Source organism: Amblyomma americanum, chromosome 3 (assembly GCF_052857255.1).
Source record: "Amblyomma americanum isolate KBUSLIRL-KWMA chromosome 3, ASM5285725v1, whole genome shotgun sequence".
Classification (NCBI taxonomy): Eukaryota; Metazoa; Arthropoda; class Arachnida; order Ixodida; family Ixodidae; genus Amblyomma; species Amblyomma americanum.
Genome location: NC_135499.1, coordinates 38,750,712 through 38,773,594, shown reverse-complemented (window position 1 = coordinate 38,773,594; position 22,883 = coordinate 38,750,712). Strand labels below are relative to the sequence as shown.

The 22,883-nt window shown below is 48.6% G+C and overlaps 1 protein-coding gene across 1 annotated transcript in view; it reads left to right on the top strand.

Annotated features, from left to right (window-relative positions):
* Window positions 1–4,070: 4,070 nt before the first annotated feature.
* Window positions 4,071–22,883, top strand: part of LOC144123686 (uncharacterized) — a 417,624-nt gene continuing 398,811 nt past the window's right edge. The window contains exons 1-3 of the mRNA XM_077656468.1: window positions 4,071–4,160; window positions 4,254–4,336; window positions 8,202–8,369. Of these exons, the coding sequence (XP_077512594.1) occupies window positions 4,148–4,160; window positions 4,254–4,336; window positions 8,202–8,369 (264 nt within the window). The 5' untranslated portion in view covers window positions 4,071–4,147. The remainder of the gene's footprint in view (window positions 4,161–4,253; window positions 4,337–8,201; window positions 8,370–22,883) is intronic.

Below are 22,883 nucleotides of genomic sequence, written 5' to 3'. Positions count from 1 at the left end.
TCATGATCAGGATCAGCTGTCACCACCTGCCCTAAGTAGACCTTTACCACTTCCAGTACCTCGTTGCCAATTGTGAACTGCTGTTCCCTTGCTAGACTGTTGAACATTACTTTGGTTTTCTGCACGTTAACATTTAGACACACCGTACTGCTCTGTCTAACTCATTGATCATGACTTGCAGTTCATCTCTTGAGTGACTCAGCAAAGCAATGTCATCAGCGAATCACAGATTTTTCAAGTATTCTCCATTAACTCTTATCCCCAACTGTTCCCAATTCAGGCCTCAGGATACCTTCTGTAAACATGCGGTGAAAAGCATTGGCAAGATTGTGTCTCCTTGCCTGACGCCCTTCCTTATTGGAATTTTATTGCTGACTTTATGGAGGACTATGGTAGCTGTACAGTTCTTACATATATCTTCCAGTATTTTGACATAAGGCTCACCTACACCCTGATCCCGCAATGCCTGTATGACTGCTGAGGTTTACACTGAGCCAAATACTTTCTCATAATCAATGAAGGCTATATACAGGGTTAGTTATATTCTGCGCATTTCTCTATCATCCGATTGATAGTGTGAATATGATCTATTGCGGAATGTCCTTTACGAAAGCATGCCTGATCATTTTGTTGATTAAAGTCTAAGGTTGCCCTGACTCTATTAGCGATTACCTTAGTAAACACTTTGTATTGAGCGGATAGTAAGCTGATTGGTCTGTAATTTTCCAAGTGCTTGGCGTCTCCTTTCTTATGAATTAAGATTATATTTGCGTTCTTCCAAGCTTCTGGCATGGTCGAGTTCACAAGGCATTGCGTATACAGGTTGGCTAGTTTTTCTAGCAGAATCTCCCCTCCGTCTTTCAACAGATCTGTGGTTAGCTGATCCTCACCAGCTGCTTTTCCCCTTTGCTTTGCTCCTAAGGCTTTCTTTATTTCCTCTTTCGTTACGGGCGGGATGGCGGATTGCTGTGTGCTTCTGTCTCTATCATTAACGTTCTTATTCCATTGGCTACTGTATAGATTTGTGTAGAACTCTGCGGCTACTTTAACTATCTTATCCTTATTGCTGATGACATTGCCCTCCTTGTCTCTTAACGCATACATCTGGTTTTTACTTGAGCCTAATTTCCTCTTCACCGCTCTTAGGCTACCTTCGTTGTTTAGAGCATGCTCGATTCTCTCCATATTAAACTTCCTTATGTCGGCTACCTTGCGCTTATTTATTAACTTCGATAGCTCTGCTAGCTCTGCTCGTTCTACTGTCAGTACGCATCATGAAATTAACGATATCAAGCTCAGCGGGGTTGAGACATCAGGACAATTAGGAAATAAATTCAGTGAGCATGTCATTCAACTGTCAAGCCCGCCATGCGTGCATAACGACCTCAGTAATATCCCTCTAAGACGGGAATCCATACTTTTCGACCGCGTTGAAGAACATGAATTGCTGTGTGTGTTTAAGCAACTTAACAATACCACAATGTAGATATTGACAGAATTCAGTTAAATCTCATTTTGTCCCTAATGTTGATGTTCGATACCTCACGCATGTTTTTAATTTGTATGTTGCTGACGGCGTCCTTTCTCCAAAATGCAGATTGTTCGTGTCTCTGTGATATATGAAAAAGGAGTCACAAAAAAAAAAACTAAGCAACGATAGACGTTTTTCTGTGCTCCCGTTATTCTCTAAATAACTTTAAAAACTACTACACAGACGTTTTCCAAAGTTTGAGAAAGAGCAACATATAATAACCGATTCACAGTATCGGTTTCGTAAGCACCATTCTACAGAGCATGCGCTATTAGATAGAAAGATTACATATTAAAACACCTTGATCAACATGCAATAGTTATCGCCATACTCATAGAGTTTACAAAGCCTTTTGATTTGTTGAATAATGAACTACAAATTGAAAACATGATTCTTACGGTTTCCGAGGTAACGAAGGATCTCTCATACTGTCTTACTTGAGTAACAGTAGACAAGCTGCCGTTATAAAGGGTATGTACCAGATGTAGAACCGCTTTGCCGAAATGATCATCAGGGGAGCATCGCTGGTGCTTTTCTTTAAGAAAATGGCGAATTTTAGGACCCATTTACAATAGTTACACAAAGATAAAGAAAAAAGCCGTGCATGGTCGCAATTGCTAGCACCCCGTTTCAAAGTGGATGCTCCTATCTTCCATCCATCCACCCATCCATCCTCATAAGTGGCTCCCCGTGTATGCGTGCCATCGGCAGTTAATAATGATATTGTGTACACATTTACCCCTGCGAAGTATATAATATATGGTCACGATACTCGTATCTTTTCTCCAGAGCCGGCGCAAATACTCTAGCAGATACAATGATTTCCGCACTCAGTAATTTGTTGTAACTGTGACAAAAAATGGCTTACAGGTTGATGTCAAGAAAACAAAAGCACTTATTTTTATATGAAAAACACGAAATTTACGGCAACAACAGACAGATGCTTAAATACGTCCATTTAAGTGTAATACCTTCCTTTAAGGCGCTGGGTGTTGTATGAAATGAAAAAAATGACGTGAGACGATTATGTCCATTTTATTGCCAGCAAACTTTCTATATTATTCGTTTAATTTATCGATATCGCCAGCCATTGCCAACAAAACCAATACTTACCGTATATCATTCGTTGTTTAGTCTTCGCCTTCATTGCAGTAATTTCGTATGGCGGGAAAACAGTAGAAGAAAACAAAAAGTTTCCCATCTTGCAGAAAAGCTTTGTAGGAATAATTGAAAATGTTCCTAGAACATTCCAAACGCTAGCAATTTTTCCTAAATATAAAATTCTTCCGACTACCAAACTATATAATTTTCGTTTACGCCACGCATTAAAACGCGAGATTACTGTTAATACGTCTTTTCTTCTTGAACTGGCTAACACTGAGCCAAGTTACAAAGCACATAAGAAACGTCGATCACTGGCATAATAAAAATGCAGAACACCATGTGGCTTCCAAACACCACAAAACATGCAAGCGCGTGTGCTTAATACCCTTTCCTTAATACTTATCCCCTTAGAATCCCATCGCTCAAGAACCGGTTGGAATAGTTTTACTACCCGACACAGCATTGTGTTCGTGAAGGGTATTAAATGTATTTTTTCGCTTGTTTGCTTCATGTACGTCGTTTTAAATTTTCTTACGGGAAGTACCTGTTGTGATCTTGAGTAATATCGCATAACCTATGCGTATCCTAAGTTTTGTGACCCACTATTTTCCTGTCAAATTCAACGGCTGGGAGTCCATAGCTGAGTCAAGCTGTCCAAGCGGAGGCTTTTACTATGGGCCCCATGCCAGCGTGTAGATTTTGGTGGTGATGTAAAGTTGTTATTATTGTCACTTACAATGCAGGATTCGGGCGAGAGACGCCGGAATCATTTCTTAGGCTGGCGTCGGCCCAATGGAACGATCCGCTGGCGCTGATCCGACAAGGTGCTGCCTTGCTTAGCGCTTAATATTGTGCCTGAAGATAAAGTAATTTTTTCTCTCTCTTTCAGACGGTACAAGGGGCAGTCGCGTTGCGGCGACACAGTCCGTGCAGGTTGTCAATTCACTTATCCTGAATTCGTACAACTGTGCAACATGGCCGCTTGCCACGTGCGTGCTGTCTTTTTTCAGCTAAAAGCCACATCTCTCACAGTCAGTATCCTGTTTCATGCATGGTCACGCTGCGCATACACGAACAAAAACGACATCATGAAGTTCTCCTCAGGTGTGTTCGAGGCTTCGCTGTGGAGGTACGGCGAGACGACGACTCGGCCGAAGCTTCAGCCGAAGCCCGTGCGGAGGCCTAGCGCACAGGCGGTCGTTTCTTTCACCCAGCTTCACGCTTGTCTTCTTCAGGACTGCCACAGCACATTCAAGAACTCCGCCCAGTTAAACAAGGTATGTAACAGAAAGCAGAACAGTTCAACAAAATGTATGGTGCTGTGAGACGCGGTGAAATTTTACACAATGAAATGGTACATGGCGCCTGTGGTTAGTTTTATTGATTTCAGTATTCCCCGCATAGAATGCAACTTGTAAACAACGAAGAAGAAGAGCCCACCGCTAAAATTAGTGCCTTAACAATTTGAAGACCTGCGAAGGTGCGTTACCTGAACACCGCAGAGTATATACAATGGAAGAATACCGTAAGTATCTGCTTAGTATGTCCCCTCAAACATTGCCCAGTGCTATTTTTTTATTTGCCGAAGCGACGTGTCGAGCCATGTTTGTTACTGCAGGTGCTATACTCGGGTACCAGACGGACGATGATACGCCGCCTTTCCTTGAGTCACCGGTTGGGATGATCACTATCCTCGAAACGGTAAGGAGACGAGTTAGGTGGCGGCTCAGGAACCAAGCGAGTTATTGGTTGTTAGTTACGCTGCAAAGTCATCCTGCGGTTCATCATCCACGCATACGGCGGAGAGGACGGTCCTACCTTCCATCCATCCATCCATCCATCCATCCATCCATCCATCCATCCATCCATCCATCCATCCATCCATCCATCCATCCATCCATCCATCCATCCATCCATCCATCCATCCATCCATCCATCCATCCATCCATCCATCCATCCATCCATCCATCCATCCATCCATCCATCCATCCATCCATCCATCCATCCATCCACCCACCCATCCATCCATCCATCCATCCATCCATCCATCCATCCATCCATCCATCCATCCATCCATCCATCCATCCATCCATCCATCCATCCATCCATCCATCCATCCATCCATCCATCCATCCATCCATCCATCCATCCATCCATCCATCCATCCATCCATCCATCCAGCCGAGCATGGCGGTAATCCACCCCGTTTCAAAGGGGACGTTCTTATGTTCTATCCATCCATCCATACATCCATCCGTAATGAGCCATCTCCCTCGGGAGTTCCTCTCAGATGCGCTCCTTTCGCCGATACGTTCACTACCTCAGTGTGTTTGAAGGACATGGATGATCCCAAACCATCGACACCTTACGCCGTGGCCGAAGAAGTTCTGGGAAATAAGTCCAAGAGATCATACATACTTAGATACTTCCGAGAACGCCGGGCTCCGAAACCTCCCTTTAAACTCCTTCATATCTATTCTAGTAAACCAAACAGCTAACGCTCGTTACTTCAACGTCTTCCAGACGGTGGGAGGCCTTTTTTCAATTTTTGTAGGTTGCCCCAACATAAAATATATGTCCTGAAATCTTGATTAAAACAATTTGATGAACACTCATGATTAGCGCATGATTAACGCAATGAGTGTTAGACGCTGAACTAAGAAACAAGAGCAGGGAAAAAATGGCAGGCGATCGATGGGTCGATTAACGGAAATGCATAGAATTTTACTCTCATTCCCCTTTGCGGGACACGACACATCACACTCTTGTTTGCATCCGCCTGTACTGAACATGTGGTATTCTTTGCACTTCTTTACATTTGCATACTACTTCTTGTTTTCCACTCGAGAGCAGGATCTCCCGCTTGCCGTAGGTACACTCTCTGAAGGCGTAGCTGTTCGGCTTGCAGGACTCGCAGCACGTCTTCGACGCTTTGTTCGCCGCTCGTATGAGGTCCAGCTTCCATGAGACCCACTCACAATCGCCGCATAGCGCTATTTACCTGTTAAGGGAAGCTCGCACACAGACCACTTGTATGCAAGCGTGGCATCCCCCGCGCGAGCCGCTCTGATATCTCCACTCCTCTTCTCAACACCATTTCCACTTCACCCTTTACCTTCCACAGTAAGCGCCTGCCAGTTTGTTCCCATGGCAACCACCCTTAGGTTGCGCATTCTTCCGCTCGTTTCAGAACTCCTCCATAGACAGAATTCGCTCTCTGGTTCCTTTCCGTGGCCGCCACCCTAATTTGCCTATCTCCAGTCTGATTCATACCAGCCGAGAGCCGCGGCAGGTGGAGGTTTCAGGGAACACCATTAACGGGTACATGGCATTAGAGTTTGTTTCACGTACGTAGAGAGTCCACGTACGCAAACGTGAGAAGTCTACTTAGCGTACGCGCATATCATTTCAAACCCTTTTAGTTGCACGTACGCGACAAACGCCGCGCGTTGGGTGCCTCGATGCCAGCGCCGCCGGGGTGGAAACAACTTCAGCGGTGCCGCCATATTGAATCACACTGGATCAGCGGCGCTAGCGTTTGTAACGGCACCGTTCGTGCTCTCGGCGCGCTTCAAAGTGCTTTAACTTGAACACCCTTTTGCAGCGAGAGCTACACTGGGCTACCAGTCGAGCATTTCGAGGTACATGGGAGAGGCAAGTTGTGATTCAATATGGCGGCGTCGCTTACGTTGTCTCCATATGGTGCCTGGCGCTGTTGTCGAGGCACCCTAGCCGCGCGTTCTTCCTAGCGCCATCTACTGACAGATGAAGATACTGCTGTAGCCACTCTAAGAAAAGACGAGGCAAAGCCAAGCCAGTCAAACTGCGTCGGAGCGCTGCTTCGTTAGGCTTAACAGCTGGGAAATCACCCTTACATCTGAAAAACAAAAGCTATTTGCCACTTGAAACTTTATGCGAGGGTAAGAATGGGCAAATCGATGGCGAATACAGCAGTTTAAAACACGATATCGCGTCGAGGGATTAACGACGAAGCTGTTATCGCTGTGAAGCGGCGGGCAGGGCGCCGCCATGTTTGTCAAGGCTACGTACACAAGCAACGCAAAGACCGCAATGCAAAATCCGAATCTCACTTACGTACGTGAGACTCGCGCATACTCTTTGCGTTCTGCGCATGCGCACTGGTCACCCGTAAGAGCTCTACGTACGTGAAGCCTCTACGTACGTGAAACTAAAACTCTCTATTCGCAGTTGCGAGTAAGCGCTTGTGTGGTTTGGTCTCTCTTGTCTGTTGTCCTAAGTGCGCTTTATAATTTTTGAAAACTCTCTATTCACTTGCGTACGGATATTTCCCGCATTCTGGAGAGAAAATGCATGCATATGAAACTTATCGTTTCTAAGTTGCGTTGCCTGCCGAACTCCTCATTGATGCTTCCATTTCTGGTTGGCGTCGACTGCGTTAGATTAGTTTCGAGAGGGAAGTGAACGAGGATATAAAGGTAAGAGAGAAAAGGGAGTGATAATAGAAAACAGAAGGCAAAATAGCTCCTGAAAAGTCAGCCTGTCGTGCAGGCTCGACACTTTTAAGAACCGCAGGAGGACCTGGCACGACCGCACCGCCGATGATCACCGCGGCCAGTGTCCAAGAATCTTGAACACCGTTAGCGGGCGTGAATCGATGTGCTCCAGCGCACGGCGTAGGGAATGCCTTTCAGAACTGTACGCTGGGAATTCGCAAAGAATATGAGATATGGTCTCATCGCCGCCATAGATGTCACATGAAGAGTTATCAGCCATGCCGATCGCAGTAGAGATGGTTTGTGAATGCGACACCAAGCCAGAGGCGACACAGCAAATTTACCTCGCGTCGTGGTAGGTCGGATGGAAGCCGTAGACTCAGGTCACGATCCAGGGATAATAGAGAGGCTCAGCTATAAGCTCAGCGGTGGCGGCGGATTCCTTTGCACGCTACGAAGTCTAAGCGCAGATACGCCGCCGTTCGACCCTGTGTGTTTTGTCCGCGGTCGCCTATGGTTCAAATATCGCGCAACAGCTGCGCTAAAAAATTGCATTACCGAGAAGCGTAATCGCCGGTCGAATTTTAATTCATCTTTTGAGCTCTTGTAATCAAGAGATGGTGGGTACAGGTTCAGCCATATTTTTTAATGAGCTAAACAACATTTTTGTTGGGAGCCTGCGCTTCTGCTTTGCAAGTCCTCGTTATCGTTGCCTGTGTCTGGCGCTGTAGAAGTATGTACGAAGGACCATGCACTCAGCCCACAAAATCACGGGCAGAGGACACGTGATCGTCACGTGATCACTGCCGCCCCACGGCTGTGCACGCCCAACTACACCGGCACCAGATACAAGAAACCCGAGGAATGAAGCTAAGTTAGCTAGCACAACTGCGTTTCTCTAAACCGGCTTCCGCGCCCGTCATGCTAAGGCGTGAGATGTTCGCCGAGCACCGGCACCGACTAGTGGTTCGCAGCAGTAGCGGTCGTCTTGGGGCAGGTGGGGCAGGCTGCATGCCTTCGCGCCGTTTCGGTCCCCACATCTGGGACGTGTGAACCCTAACGCGCTTCAATTCTCGGCATCCTTCTTTCAGTGCCTGGCCCTGGTGCTCTTCGGAGGACTGCTCCAGCAGGAGGCATTCGTCGTTTTCAACCAGTTCATGTGCTGCTCTGCGGCCACGTACTTCTTCAACGACTTCTGCTTCCTCATAACATCGGTGGTGTCCAGGGTGTCCGCCGCCTGCATGCCGTCTATATTCTACGTGAGCGGGAAAGGCTGCTTGTCACGACTCCGAGCTGAGTGGCAATGCTTTATGAGGCGTATTGCGTGTTCAGAAATTCAACCATCGCCCTCCCTAAGGGCTCATTCACACTTGAGAGTTGCAGAGGTCGCGCGACTGTTTTGGTCGAAAAGGGACAGTCGCAAACGGTCGCGTTGTTCGAAAAGCGACAGTCGCGGGCCAGTCGCTCGCTGCTAGATTTTGCAACCTCGCGACTGCAAGTCGCAAACCGCTGAACCAATCAGCGAGCGAGCCGAGCTTTTGCGCTATCTGCTCCTTGGCTGCCGTAGTCGTCGCTAAGCCTAGCCGGTTTCACATCGATCTCGCAGCTGCGGGTGCTTCGGAACTTACCAGCGCTGTAACCAAGATGCTACTTTCGTTACGGCTTTATTGTAAACCTCGTCTCATGATAATATAAAAATATGCTCGATTTCCGCGACGCCTTCAGCAGCGGAGAAAGCAGACGCCAGGAGATCGAGCCGCTTTGGGCAACAGCAGCAAAGCGGCTATGAGAAGAAATTTGCTTGTATCCAGCAGCTCGGTATTGGCCAACGACGCTCAAAACTGATTACATTTTGATTTTCAACTTCCCAGTGCATGGCTTGAACGCGAACAAACCACATACTAGCGCATTTTTCGGACGCTAGCGGCCGGCATCCAGGCTGGCTGGCAGGAAGCTTGTACGGCCGTGGTGCTCATTGCCGCTATATATTCCTCTTCGCTCAGGCCGTCGCAGCACATTGCTAATATCGAGGGACCAGAGCACTTTCGAGAGCCAAGCGCGAGCGCAGGAGACGCGGCCAAAGCAGACGAAACTCTCGAAAGCGAGCGAACGGCGTCATTCCCAAGAGTTCTCACTTCAAACGAGAATCGAACGAGAAGGCGACCCGCAGGTCGCCCTTGCAAGTGTGAACATCGGTGTTGTCGAACTGCGGTGTAGTCGCAGGCGACTGCAGTTCGCGCGACCTCTGCGACTCTCAAGTGTGAATGAGCTCTTAATGCGTGGCTACCGGCGCCGAGGTACGAAAAAAATTGCACAACACACGTAAGGCGCACTAAGAACTGCCAGTTTATTTCCTTTATTAGCACAGACTGTATATTTGCGGCCAAGCGATAAACATGTAGAAAAACACGTTGTGCCCGTCTCGTGAGAACACGGGCCGTTCATGCACTGGACCCCAGAAACGCTATAGCTCGTTTGCCGATAAAGACACTGAGGGTTTACTAATGCACTATTCTCCACGCTTCCTGACTTCCGAAGCTCCTCCCCAGTGCTTCTTACTACAGGACAGCTGTCGACATTATAGCTGATTGTCTGTCTTTAACGATTCTCATAAAATATATCATTCACACACCTTCCCGTCTGTCCTACATACGTGGAAGTCCAACTCAGCGGAATGGAGTACACAACTTTTTTGTCACAACTGACGTGCTTCTAGCCGTGCTTCTTTCTATAGGCCAGCTGTCGACGTTGTGAGTTCACATTGAACCCGCCGCGGTGGCTCAGTGGTAAGGGCACTGGGCTACTGATCCGGAGTTCCCGGTTTCGGACTCGACCGCGGCGCGGCGGCTCCGTTTCGATGGAGGCGAAACGCTAAGGAGCCCCTGTGCTCTGTGATGTCAGTGCAAGTTAAATATCCCCGTGTGGTCGAAATTATTCCGGAGCCCTCAACTACGGCACCTCTTTCTTCCTTTCTTATTTCACTCTCTCCTTTATCCCTTCCCTTACGGCGCGGTTGAGGTGTCCGCCGATGTGTGAGAGATACTGCGCCATTTCCTTTCCAAAAAAAATGGCGGTGGTGTAGCTGTGGTTATACCTGGAGTGACGCGATAGCTAAAGCTGGCCGAGTGTAACTTGTTCACGTGACAAACCACGTGAAGAACCACGTGATCAACCACGGCGCCACGCCGCCGGCAGCTGCTCCGTTCCACGTGACCAACCAAATGACAGCTTGGCAGCGCAGCCATGGCGTGGCGGCGTCCCCACCGCCACGGCGCCGCCACGCTGAAAGCTCGAAATGCTACCGCATTGTAGCTGTCGCTACAAAGCAATTTTCACTTTCACATTGACGCATATCATCCTTAGGCGCTTCGTTCGGAGCAGAAAAAAACGCTTTGACACCTGCCCTCACAGCAAGCTTTTTTAGGGTGTGAGATACGGAATGTATATAGAAAATGACAGCATATCTCGTTATAGGGATGCTTCCTTGTGGTTCTTTAGAATTTTGGGCATTTTTTCGGCGAAAGATGAGTTGAGATGGTGAGGATATTCCGCCTCGCAAGGCAACGGATGCGGTAATGGAAACCGCTTTGCATTAGAAGCTTACATGAGTTGTTAAGTGCATTGGTTAGACTTGATTGAAAGGATCTTTTAATCACTTTAGCGTGGGCTGATTCGTACGACAGAATATATTTGCGCACTCTCGGTTGGTGCATCCAGCAAACCAAACCCGGATAAAAGTGAATTTCTAGACGGAAGTTGTTGCGTCAAAATTAGGGAAGCCATCATCATAATCAGGCTGACTACGCCCACTGCGGGGAAAAGGCCTCTCTCATGTCTCTCTAACTTACCTTGTCCTTTGCCAGCTGCAGCCACCGTATCCCCGCAAACGTCTTAATCTCATCCGCCCACTCAACATTGTGCGCTCCCTGCTATGCCTGCCTTCTCTTGGGATCCACTCCGTTACCCTCAAGGACCAGCGGTTATCTTGCCTTCGCATTTTACCCCTGTCACACGGGACTCCTCCACGGCCTTTGCCGTAACGTTGTTTATTGCACTAAAGGAGGAAAAGCGAAAAGGAGCAGCGGCGCTGCTACACGACAAATCTAAAGGAGCTAGAGCGCGGCCTCTGTGAATGCGTCTTAACCACGGCGATCACGAAGGCTACCAACCGCTGTTTGTGAAGCGGCGCTATAACATCTATGAAATTAAAGCAGACGATAGCACTTACGCTGAAGTAATAGGCGGTCAAGACTGCTTTCGTTTGTGTTGGAAAAAGTAGCTACCACGATAATAAACGGACGTTCTGAAGTTGAGAAACGGATATTTTGAAATAAAAGTTTGTTTTTTTCATCGTTCACGGTCTGACCACGGTAGGCGCGCTTTTCCGTTCGGCTCCTCGTTCTGTGTCAGAAGCATACTTTTTGCTTCTGTCCTTGCGCGTATTTCAAAGAAATTAGGTTGTGCCTGGTGAACATTAGCCGCGAATCACAGGACGTTAAAACGATGTGCGAAATTGCCATGAAATTGCCGATGCGGCATAACTACGCGCGGCGGTGGATGCCGTTAAGACGCAGTGACGCGCTCGAAAAACAACTTCTCGCAAACATTTCCCATTGCATAGCCGTCGCGTTCCTTCTGCGAACTGTGCACCGCAGTAGGTGGTTGTATCCACGCAACGAGCGATGGTGTGAGGATACTTGGCCGTACCTCGGAGACCTGCATTTTCGTCAGGGGGCGCTGCGAGCAGCCGAGGCGAGCCGAAGTATGTTGCATGGGCTCCGCGAATTTCGAGCTTTTCGAACCGTTCAAGCCGATTGGACCATCAAAATTTTGGCTGGAATCGACGGCGGATCAGAAGAGGACCACTTGGACACCAAATTCAAAATGGTGGGACCCATTTTTTTGGATTTTACCGGACTTTGAATTTACGACGTGGTCGGCCGCACGCTTGGCCTAGCTAAGCCTAACACAAGTACGGGGGTTCGCAGGCTCCCCGGCCTCGGCCCGAGGTGATATGCAGCCCGGAATGATGTCCCGACCTAGTAACCAGCCCAGGAATTGACCTGTAATGGAAGGACCGACCAGGGATTTTGCCGAAACCCAAGACATGGAGGAAGACTACCTCGACGCCGCCAGGCCCGGACTTGTGGAGAGCCGAGGCGGACAGGAGGCAGGCAGACAAGACCCGAAGTGCAGCACCCCGTTAACAAGATTTCAGGAGGAAAAAGAAGGCTATAATTGGGAGATCGCCATGTCCAAGCTTGCCCCGCCGCGCTGGCTCAGTGGTTAGGGCGCTCGACTACTGATCCGGAGTTCCCGGGTTCGAACCCGACCGCGGCGGCTGCGTTTTTATGGAGGAAAAACGCTAAGGCGCCCGTGTGCTGTGCGATGTCAGTGCACGTTAAAGATCCCCAGGTGGTCGAAATTATTCCGGAGCCCTCCACTACGGCACCTATTCCTTTCTTTCACTCCCTCCTTTATCCCTTCCCTTACGGCGCGGTTCAGGTGTTCAAAGATATATGAGACAGATACTGCGCCATTTCCTTTCCCCAAAAAACCAATTATTAACCAATTATTATGTCCAAGCGACAGAAAAGGCGCCAACGAGACAGCGAGCGGAGCGGCCATACGGCGGCTGCGCAAGGGAATGGAAAAACCCCAGACGGAGCGCGGAGCACTGCTGGCGCGCCAGCTGCGGTGAAGCAGAGAGGAGCAATGCGGAGTAGACTACCTCCGCTCCCGAAGGACGACCTCAAGATAGTCCTCAGGCCGAAGGGGCTCATTGTAAGAAATGTATAGACCCATCAAGTGGCTCGTACGGTGGTAGCAGCAACCGGATCTTGGTGCAAGGCGGAAGATTTAATAATCAGACTACGCAACGGCTCAAACATTATTATCGTGAGCACGGACAATGAAGAAGCGGCCCAGCTCGTGAGACACATTACCAACTCACGTTCGGGGACCGCACCTACACGGTAAATGCACACGTAGTAGTACCTGAGGACACGCAGCGCGGAGTCATCCATGGCGTGAACCCAGGTACCTCGGCAGCGGAGCTCAAGGCAAATTTACGAGTACGGACGCCAGGAGTCAAGATCCTCGCCGCCCGCAAGCTTGGAAAGTCAAGCACAGCAGTCATCACCTTTGACGGCCCCATTACCCCGAAGCAAGTACTCTAATACGGAGGGGAGATGTGGTGTTCTCCATATCGCCCCACAAGGCAAGTCTGCTACATCTGCTGCCAGCAAGGCCATCGGTTCGACGTTTGCCCGAACCCCGATAGCAAGGCTTGCAAGCAATGCGGCGAGCGAAACCCTGCGGAAGAACATCAATGTACGCCCAAATGCCTGATCTGCGGAGGAAACCGCGTGACAGGCACGAGGGACTGCAAGCAGCGCCTCAAGACAGCCGAGGAGCTGCGAGGACGACCGACACAGAAGGGCCAGCGGCGCAGCCGGAGCAGGAGCCGGAGCCGCGGGCGGTGGCAGAGGTGGTTCGGAGAGGAAGAGACGGACCAAACCCAGAGCCGGAGCGGAAACGAGCACAAGTCGAGGAGCCGAGGCCGCAACCGGGGCACGAGCCAGAGCCGAGGCGCCAGCAGGGACGAGTCCTACCCACCGCTGGGGAAGCAGAACGGCGGCCCGGACCAGCGGCAGGGGCAACCACAGCAACAGCAGAAGAGCGGCGTTAAGGTGAGCTGGGGAGCGGGCCCTCCCAAATCACTTACTCCGCATTCGGGGCAAAGCACTATCAACAATAACATGCAAACAAATAACGAGATGAAGCTAGGCGAGGAAAACAAGGCGCTCAAAAAAGAGCTAGAATTATGCTGCGAAGAGACGAGGCAGCTGAAAAAGAGAATAGACGACCTAATAAGGGAAATGCAGTGGCAAAGGCAGGCAGGGTGCTCGCCTGAGAGATCACCACCGCCGCTAGCCGAGCAACCCACACAACAGTCAGAAGAGCAAAGTTTCAGAGATGAGATGAAGAGCTTTATGGCAACAATGCAAAGACAAATATAACAAATACAACAGAAAGTAGCGATGCATGATCAAAGCTTCCGCACCTACGTAAAAAATGAAAATACCAGAAAACCATAAACGACGCCAGAGATAGGCTATACAACGAGAGGAGATTCGGAGCAGAAACCCAAAGCACAAACACTAACAACAACACGACCCATGGCAGGACAACACCAACTAGATCTGTGGCAATGGAACTGCAGGGGCTACCGGCGTAAACAGGGGCTCCTACAGCAGTACATCAGCACGAAAGACACACCACCAGACATTATCATGCTTCAAGAAACCAACACTACACCCACGCTAAAAGGGTGCACATGCCAGGAAAGCGGACGCACCGCAACCCTCCTCAGTAACAAGGTAGTAACCATAGCACACAAAGAAATTGAGGGTACAAAGATAGAACACGTGATAACAGAAATAATTCCCAAGAAGAAACGAAGGGCCAAAATCACCTTCGTAGTAAATCTCTACAGCCCCCCAGATAAAAGGATGGCGACTTCGTTAAGCTTTTCGCTGAAGCGAGTAGGCTAGCCAAGTCTAACATCCTAATCATAGCAGGGGATTTTAATGCTAAAAGCCCGAGCTGGGGATACCAGAAACCCGAGAGAAAAGGGCAGATTATATGTAACGCAGCAGAAGGGATAGGCTGCGAGCTCTTAACAGATGAAAACCAACCAACAAGACAGGGTAACAGCGTCAGCCCAGACACATGTCCAGACCTAACCTTTGCTAAAGGAGCAAAGCAGGCCGAGTGGGAGAACATGCTGGAAAACCTAGGCAGCGACCATAATATTGTTACGTGGTGGCAAGCCAAGGAAAGCACGACATGATGACAGAATGAAGATATGATTTAATGGCTGAGGGCCTAGCGCGAGCGCTCCGTCCCGCGCCACTGCCCTCTTCTTCGTCTTCATAACATGACCCCGGTCCTCCGAGCGATCGTCCCGATCGATTGCATGAATTACGGTGAGGTGACGATGAGCATGGCCAGAAAGGGTAGAAGATGAAAGGCTTGCCACCAAGATGAAGGAGATTATCTGGTGGACGGTTGCCCCCGGAGCTTCAGGTCCAGCGGTCGGTCACCCACTGCCGAAGGTCAAGGGTTGAGGGATCGCCGCACAGCCTGGGCGGGGGTGCCGTCTTGGTTCGGGTCGTAGTCGGGTCATCGTACGTCAGGTCCTGGTCGTCGTGTCTTGTGTTCGGGGCTGGGGACGGGGCGGGGGAAAGCGGCTGGTCGGTTCTGGTCAGTTCGAGCTGGGGTTGAGCCGGGCGGCGGAGCCCAGGTCCCCTCGGCCGACGACGAAGGCGAGCAGAAGGCGGCGATGCTCCGGGGACTAGGATGACGGTGAGAACCCAGCACCTCACACCAAATGTTACGTGGTGGCAAGCCAAGGAAAGCACGACATGATGACAGAATGAAGATATGATTTAATGGCTGAGGGCCTAGCGCGAGCGCTCCGTCCCGCGCCACTGCCCTCTTCTTCGTCTTCATAACAATATCATAAGAACCACGATAGAGACAGAAAACGTCAAGAGAAAGATCGGCACGGCCCGCCTAACGGATTGGGACGCATTTCGACAGCACAGCCGACTGCTACAAGGCGAGATCACCTCGATAGAGGAGTGGTGCCAGCAGCTAAAGCAAATACAAGAAATGCACACGCTAGAAGTAGATAGAACTAAACAAGTACCGGAGGTGGACAAGCGGCTACTCGGGCTATGGGAGGCAAGACGCGGGCTCACCAAAAGATGGAAAAAACAGAAGCTGAATAAGAAGCTCGAGAAGAAAATAGCCGAAATCACGACTCAGGCAGAAGAGTACGCGGCACAGCTAGCCAGACAAGGATGGGAACAGCTCAGCAGCTCGCTGAACGGAACACTCAGCACGGCTAAAACGTGGCGCATACTTAAAGCTCTTATGGATCCCACAAAGACTAAGGCCGAAAGCGGAAAGGCGATCCAGAGACTCGTACACCAATACGAGAGTACCGGCGAGCAACTACTTGAGGCGGTACGAACAAAATGCTACGGCAAGAACGAACCCGAAGGCTACGACGGGGAGTACCTAGGAATAGAGAACCCGACATGGACAGACCCATAACACGCGAGGAAGTCACCGTGGCAATGAGGGCGATAACCAAGAACACGGCAGCGGGAGCTGACAGAATCAGAAACACCCTGATACGCAACCTCAGCGACGAGGCGACGGATCAACAACAGCATACCTCAACACACTGTGGAAAGAGGGAAGAATCCCAGACGAGTGGAAGCACGCCGTAATGGTTATTATTCCTAAACCGGGCAAGAAGCTGCAGATAGAGAACCTCAGACCCATCTCTCTCACTTCATGCCTGGGGAAGCTCTACGAGAGAATCATCACGAAACGGATCCAACTAAAAGGGCTATACCCGCACAGCATGTTTGGCTTCAGAGCAAACCTATCGACACAAGACCTCCTCCTACAGATCAAGGAGGAGGTCCTCGAAACAGGACCCAAAACGGGCGAAAACATAGTCATGTCCCTCGACACCAAAGGGGCCTTTGACAATGTCAGCCACGCAGCCATCATGGAAGGGCTGAATAACGCCAACTGCGGAAGAAGGACCCATGACTATGTGAGGGCCTTCCTGACCCACCGAACGGCCACAGTAGGACTTGGGGACTTGAGAAGCGATATTTTCACTACCCCGAGCAAAGGAACGCCACAAGGCTCCGTCATCTCGCCCATATTATTTAACATAGCGATGATTGGTCTAGCCAAGAAACTCGGCAAGATCGAAGGTATACAACACGCAATGTACGCAGATGATATTACCAAGGCTCCTTGGGAGAAAAACAAGAGGAACTGCAAGAAGCAGCAAGCTGCGTGGAAGATTATGTTAAAGAAAGGGGACTAGCTTGCGCCACGGAGAAATCCGAGCTCCAGAGAGTAGGAAGATGCCCCACCCAAGCAGAGCTAGAAGTGAAGATCGAGGGACAAAACATACCAGAGAGAAACATGATACGAGTCTTGGGCATGTGGATCCAAGGAAGTAATAAATGCAGCCACACGATCAGGCTGCTCTAAACGTCAACGGAGCAGGTGAGTCGTATGATAACCGGGGTCTCCCAAAGAAGATATGGAATGAAAGAAGCTGATACGATAAATCTGGTCAGAAGTCTGGTGGTCAGCAGAGTCACCTACTCGCTCCCGTACCACCCCATGAACAAGCAAAAAAGGGAACAAGCTGACACGCTCTTAAGAAAAGCATACAAGACGGCGCTAAACCTGCCTAGAAACACGCCAAACGACAAGCTGCTGCAGCTGGGGCTCAGCAACACCTTCAGCGAACTAGCTGAAGCACAGCTCAAGACGCAGGATTCCAGACTCCGAACGTCAGCCGCCGGCCGAGAACTCCTAAAGAGGTTAGGTTACGACATGGAAGGGCATTTTGATCGATCCGCCGATATCCCCGACAACTTCCGTAAAACCCTCCAAGTCTGTCCTATACCAAACAACATGGACCCGAATCTCCACGCTGCTAGAAGACAGGCGCAGGCAGATTATGTGGAACGCCATTTGGCTAAACTAGAAAACACAGTGTACACGGACGCAGCGCTTTATCCGTGGGATAAACGCACAAGAATAATCAATGCCGCCGCAGCAGTCGTGGATTACGCCGGCAAACCGATCACATACGCAACACTACGGGGCCACACGGTAGCAGAGGGGGAGGAAGTCGCCGTTGCACTAGCGGTAGCCGAAGGCTATCGGAGAAACAAATCACTGATCATATTAACAGACTCGAAATCCACATGCAGGAACTACGCGCAAGGTAGAGTCTGCAAGGCGGCCCTAAGAATCCTCGAAACACGGCCCCCTAGCCAAAAAGAAACCCACAAGATACTCTGGATACCGGCACACACGGGGATAGAGGGCAACTCAAGGGTGGACAGATTAGTTTGCGAGATCACGTTCCGAGCTGAGCTGTTGGAGACCCTAGAGAACCCTTCCATAGTGAAGCCAGTATATGCGGAGCTGCTAAATTGCTACAGAGGACAGAGGCTCAAGTACCCTCCGCCACACAACTCATTAACACAACAAGAAGCAGTGAACTGGCGGAGACTGCAGACAGGAACATTCTTCAACCTATACATTCTACACAAAATGTTACCCGTGGTGCGGGGCAACCCCCACGCTATACCACATTACATAGGAGTGCAAACGCAATTATGCATTCCACAAACTCAAAACCCCGAGTGCGGAGCAATTGGAGGGTCTGCTCACCAGCAGCGAACTCACAGCCCAAAGGGCCCTTGTGCAGTATGCATGCGAAGCAGCAGCACTCAGCGGAGCCCTGGAATAGGGGCCCGACCTTGCGACGAGGCCAGACGTCAACAATGAAGACGACGGCCCACCGCTAATCTCATTGAGGTTTAAAAAAATGTTTTTCTCTCTTTCGACATGCGTTCCGCGTTGGCCCGGCTGATTTTCGGTACCTTGTGGACCGGACTGGCCTGCAAAGCAGCGGGAACATAAAAATATGCCGGAGGCCATCACTGTAGAACAGAGAGTCGGCGTCAGACTTTTCAAGCACTGTTTAGCTGCCGAAGAGCCGGTGGTAGCTATAGTCTAGTTTAGGGCGGCCAACTGTGAACACTATATATAGGGAGTTTACTGAGGTTGTGGTGGATGTGACTGAACTGGGTTGGATTCGAATGATGGTACCAGCGAAATGTATGAACATATTAGCGAGTCTTACTCTATGACAGGATTCCCGCAGGCAGTGAGGGGCCTTCGATGGCTGCCATTTCCCGGTGTCTCCACCCTACTTGAATGGAGTGGACTATAGGAACTTCAATGGCTGGCAAGTGTTCTTTTTCTTGGTTTCCCCTTTCCTTTTCCTTAGTGCACTACGTAGTTGGCATAACAGCAATGTGAAACAAAGTATTTTTTAGAATATGTGTGAATTGATCTAGTTGTAACTTCATGGCTACTTACAATGCTGCAGCATTGTTTCAAAGTTTTTTAATTTCCATGGACCTAAAAAAATCCTTTGCAATCTGCAATCATTTTGCAGCCTGTCACCTCTATTTATACTTATGTTTTCAGCAATCATATTTATACAATTTTGGCTTCGTTCACACACAGCCATGTATACTGTTGCCGACATCTAAGGTGAACATGTGTGCTAATTATAGTAGATGCTTGCGAACTATTGAGCAGGTGCAGGCATCGCATGGACCTGTCACTGCTCTCATGTGTATTGCACAGCCACAATGATGCGAACATTTCTCGCGTCCGATGTCTTGAAGCGCTTCTGTTTTCACCTTAGAAGTATACGACCCTCTACAGCATTAGGCTATTTCCTATCTGCTGTTACGCAAAATATTTCCATCATGTAACCTTGTGCATACAAAATGCTCTTTTCTTTTGTGCAGGTACAATGTCATCCCTCTTGCCCTTGTGGACCATAAATACCTGTTTCGGTACGTTTCTGCATGAAGGCCAGGACGGTGCCACGACTCCCACATGTACACTAAATCGGATCTGGCTGAAACAGTTGAAGGGCCGCTATACAAGGTGCCGGTCACAGTGATTAATAGCACTGCTGTGCCCCCGATCATCCTTTGCGATCAGGCGTTTGCCCTGACAGGGAATCTCATGAAACCCTTCCCACATAATGGCCCTTTACTGGAGGAGAATGGACTCTTCATTATCATCAGTCGAAAACCCGAAGGATTGTTGAAAATGCCTTTGGGAGGATGAGAGCCCGCTTTCGATACGCCATGAAAAGGATGGAATTCGAGATCAGGCAGGTGCCTGTGATTATTAGAGCCGGCGGTACTCTCAATAAAGATTTGTAGGGGGCTAGTTGGTTGTACATACTGAGACTGGGGAGCGCTACAATCAAGACAAGGGAACAACACCACATAAGAACACCACGATACACGAGCGCAACGTGCTCGTGCACTGAACATGACGAAGAGTGCTGCCAATGTGTTGTACCTCTAAGCAGCATGCTTTATCCTAGGCAGCAGTTGATGCCAGCGCGGGACCACAGCATGTCTAGTTTTGTGCCTTGCTTCCTTCCACTGCAAACCATCCTGAAGGAGTGGTTTTCTTGCACAAACAAAATTAGAAGAATGGGTTACCCCCAGTCACGTCAACTTCTTAACCTAGATGTCTGAACAGCCAGGTTAAATAACTGACTTTGGTGGGGGTTCCCCACGTGATTTCTTTGGTGTGAGAAACACTCCTTCCGGGCAATTTCTGACGTGGCACGATCTTGACATGGTCTACCTAGTGCAAGACATACAAGCACTGATAAATATATATATATATATATATATATATATATATATATATATATATATATATATATATATATATATATATCGATAAGCATCTTTTGTGAACAAATGGATTTGTATACAGTATCAGTACTTTCATGATTAGTTATTGCTAGTGCAACCCAGCGGACATCAATTTTGCCTTGTTATTTTGCCCTTGCCTTTTCTATGATACTTTTTTTCGCTGTCTTGTTAAACTTGCACAGCTGTTAGTGCTGTATTGCAACAGTGATTTGTGCCTTTCACGCACCCCGTGGCCTAAGAGTAGCATATACATGAATGCAAGCTGAGATTTCTACAATTTATTTATTTATTAACTCCTTCAGCACGTGAACGAGGTTTTCTTTTGCCATCACCTGTCGCTCACGGAACAGTGGTTGCTGTGGCAGTGGTTGCTGCGCCCAGCAAGTGTGGTTGAGGCTGTGGTACAAGGTCTTCTACAGCAGCAGATGTCCCGCTGCCTCTGCCGTTACTTCAAGTCAAGTGAGCTTTCATGTATATCTCCAGTCTCCATGGCAGAGATTATCTCTATGAACAAGGTTTGTAACAATGATGAAACATGAACAGAAGCATTCAAAACTGTTAGTGATATAACAGGGCAGCATTCCAAGCAACAGAAACATCCAGATAAAAAGCGTGCTCGCAAAGGAATTGAACAGTTAAGTAATAACCCACAAGCTATGCTTTCTTTAGTACTCTGATAAGTCTTGTCCATGAAAACCATATTTATGTTTACAGTGTTAAACTACCTTTTTGTCTGCCGTCACAAGAGTGTTAAAACTGAAACGACCCTCTGTCCGTCTGTCCATTACAACTCAGTAGAAAACAGAGCTGTGATCACCTGCTGATAGGTTTTAACATTGCACTTAGCGTGATTTACCAATCTTGCAATCATATGTTTGCTGCACCTTTATGTCATAGCATATGCAACGGTGTTGCCATCCAAAATAAACGATACAAAACCTTCGCTGAGCAAGTTATGAAAAGTGGTTTGTTGTGCAGTGGGGCTTCAGACACCAAACAATGCAATTTCATCCCAATTGAGCAGTCTGAAAATCTACCTCGATTTTTGGCTTGAATAAAGATTACAGAAATTTTGTACTAGAGCTTTCTACTCTATTTTAGCCTGGCATTTGTACCTGTTCACATTTCAAGGGCTGAGAAGTCGTCCTTGCAGATGGAGATTCATATTCTTTCAAGAAAATTACCTATTCGACTCTGTTGACAGGTTGGCAACTACTCTCATCAACCAGAGAGCGGTCATTAACTGGCAGGCTTCCCAAAAACCTCTGCAGCTCCCGATAGAATGTCCATGGTAAGGCACCTTGGCCAGTGTGCTTTCGTGACTACTTCCTGCAAACAGAGTCCCATTAGCACTAGGTTCCCATAACTCGGGTAGTCAAAAGAGTATCTTATACAAATGCCCATTTTAACTGCTGCTATATAATAAACAAGGCTACTGTGTCAAGTACGTATTTTCGCATGCTGCACGTAGTGTGAAAAGCCAGAAAATGCCCCCAACTCAATGCAGCAGCCCCTCTCACATAATGTGAGTGAAAACTGTCTGTCCCTCATCTGTCGCAGGTTTTGAAAGCTGCCGCGCGGTTATCATAGCCCGAAATTTGGCGACACTTAGCGATCTAATATAATGCCGCGGTATATATAAACGTAGCACTTTGATATGTTCACTACTCGCTGGCATTGTGTAGTCAAGTTCTCTATTTTGGAATCCGCCTGGTCATTTGTCCTTGTGATGCCTTGTTCGGCCAGTGCATTAGCAATGGCCTCGTAAACGGGCCCGTTCCGTCTCTCGCCAAGCAGTTCTTAAAAGTTATCTTCCCAGAGAAGAATAAGACCCCAGGTTTCGCGGTCTGGCCAGTGGGCGCGGTCCTTTCGTTGTTTTTTTTTCTGCGCAGTTCTCCGCACCCAGTTGGGCAGTTGCCTGAGAGGCCTCAATTATTTCTGCCTCCATTGAAATTGCGTGCAAAATTAAATTATATGCTATTAAAACAGATAACTACAAATATATAAAGCAGTTCAACTGCGAGCGTCAAAATAGAACACACTAGGAAACAAAAAATTCGCACGCAACAAAAAGGAAACGAAGAAGAAACAGCAAAGCGCGAAGCGCAAACATGCATTTGTCGATGCGGCTGCTGAAAAACGTTGGAGTCCTTTCTTAGCAGTGTAGATCTGTTAAGTGCACTGTAACGCAAAATTAACCATTAAATAGGATCAATTGTATATTTTTTACGTTTTAAAAACTAAAATTGCTTCAATTGTTTTATTCTTTGAGCTCGCTAGCTGGCGCTGACGTCTGCGTTGTTCCTTTAAGCAACTTGAAGGCCGCTGACGGCCGCCTTTGCGGCTACTTACCTTTCTTGCAAAGTTGTCGACGCTTTGCCGTGTAGATGC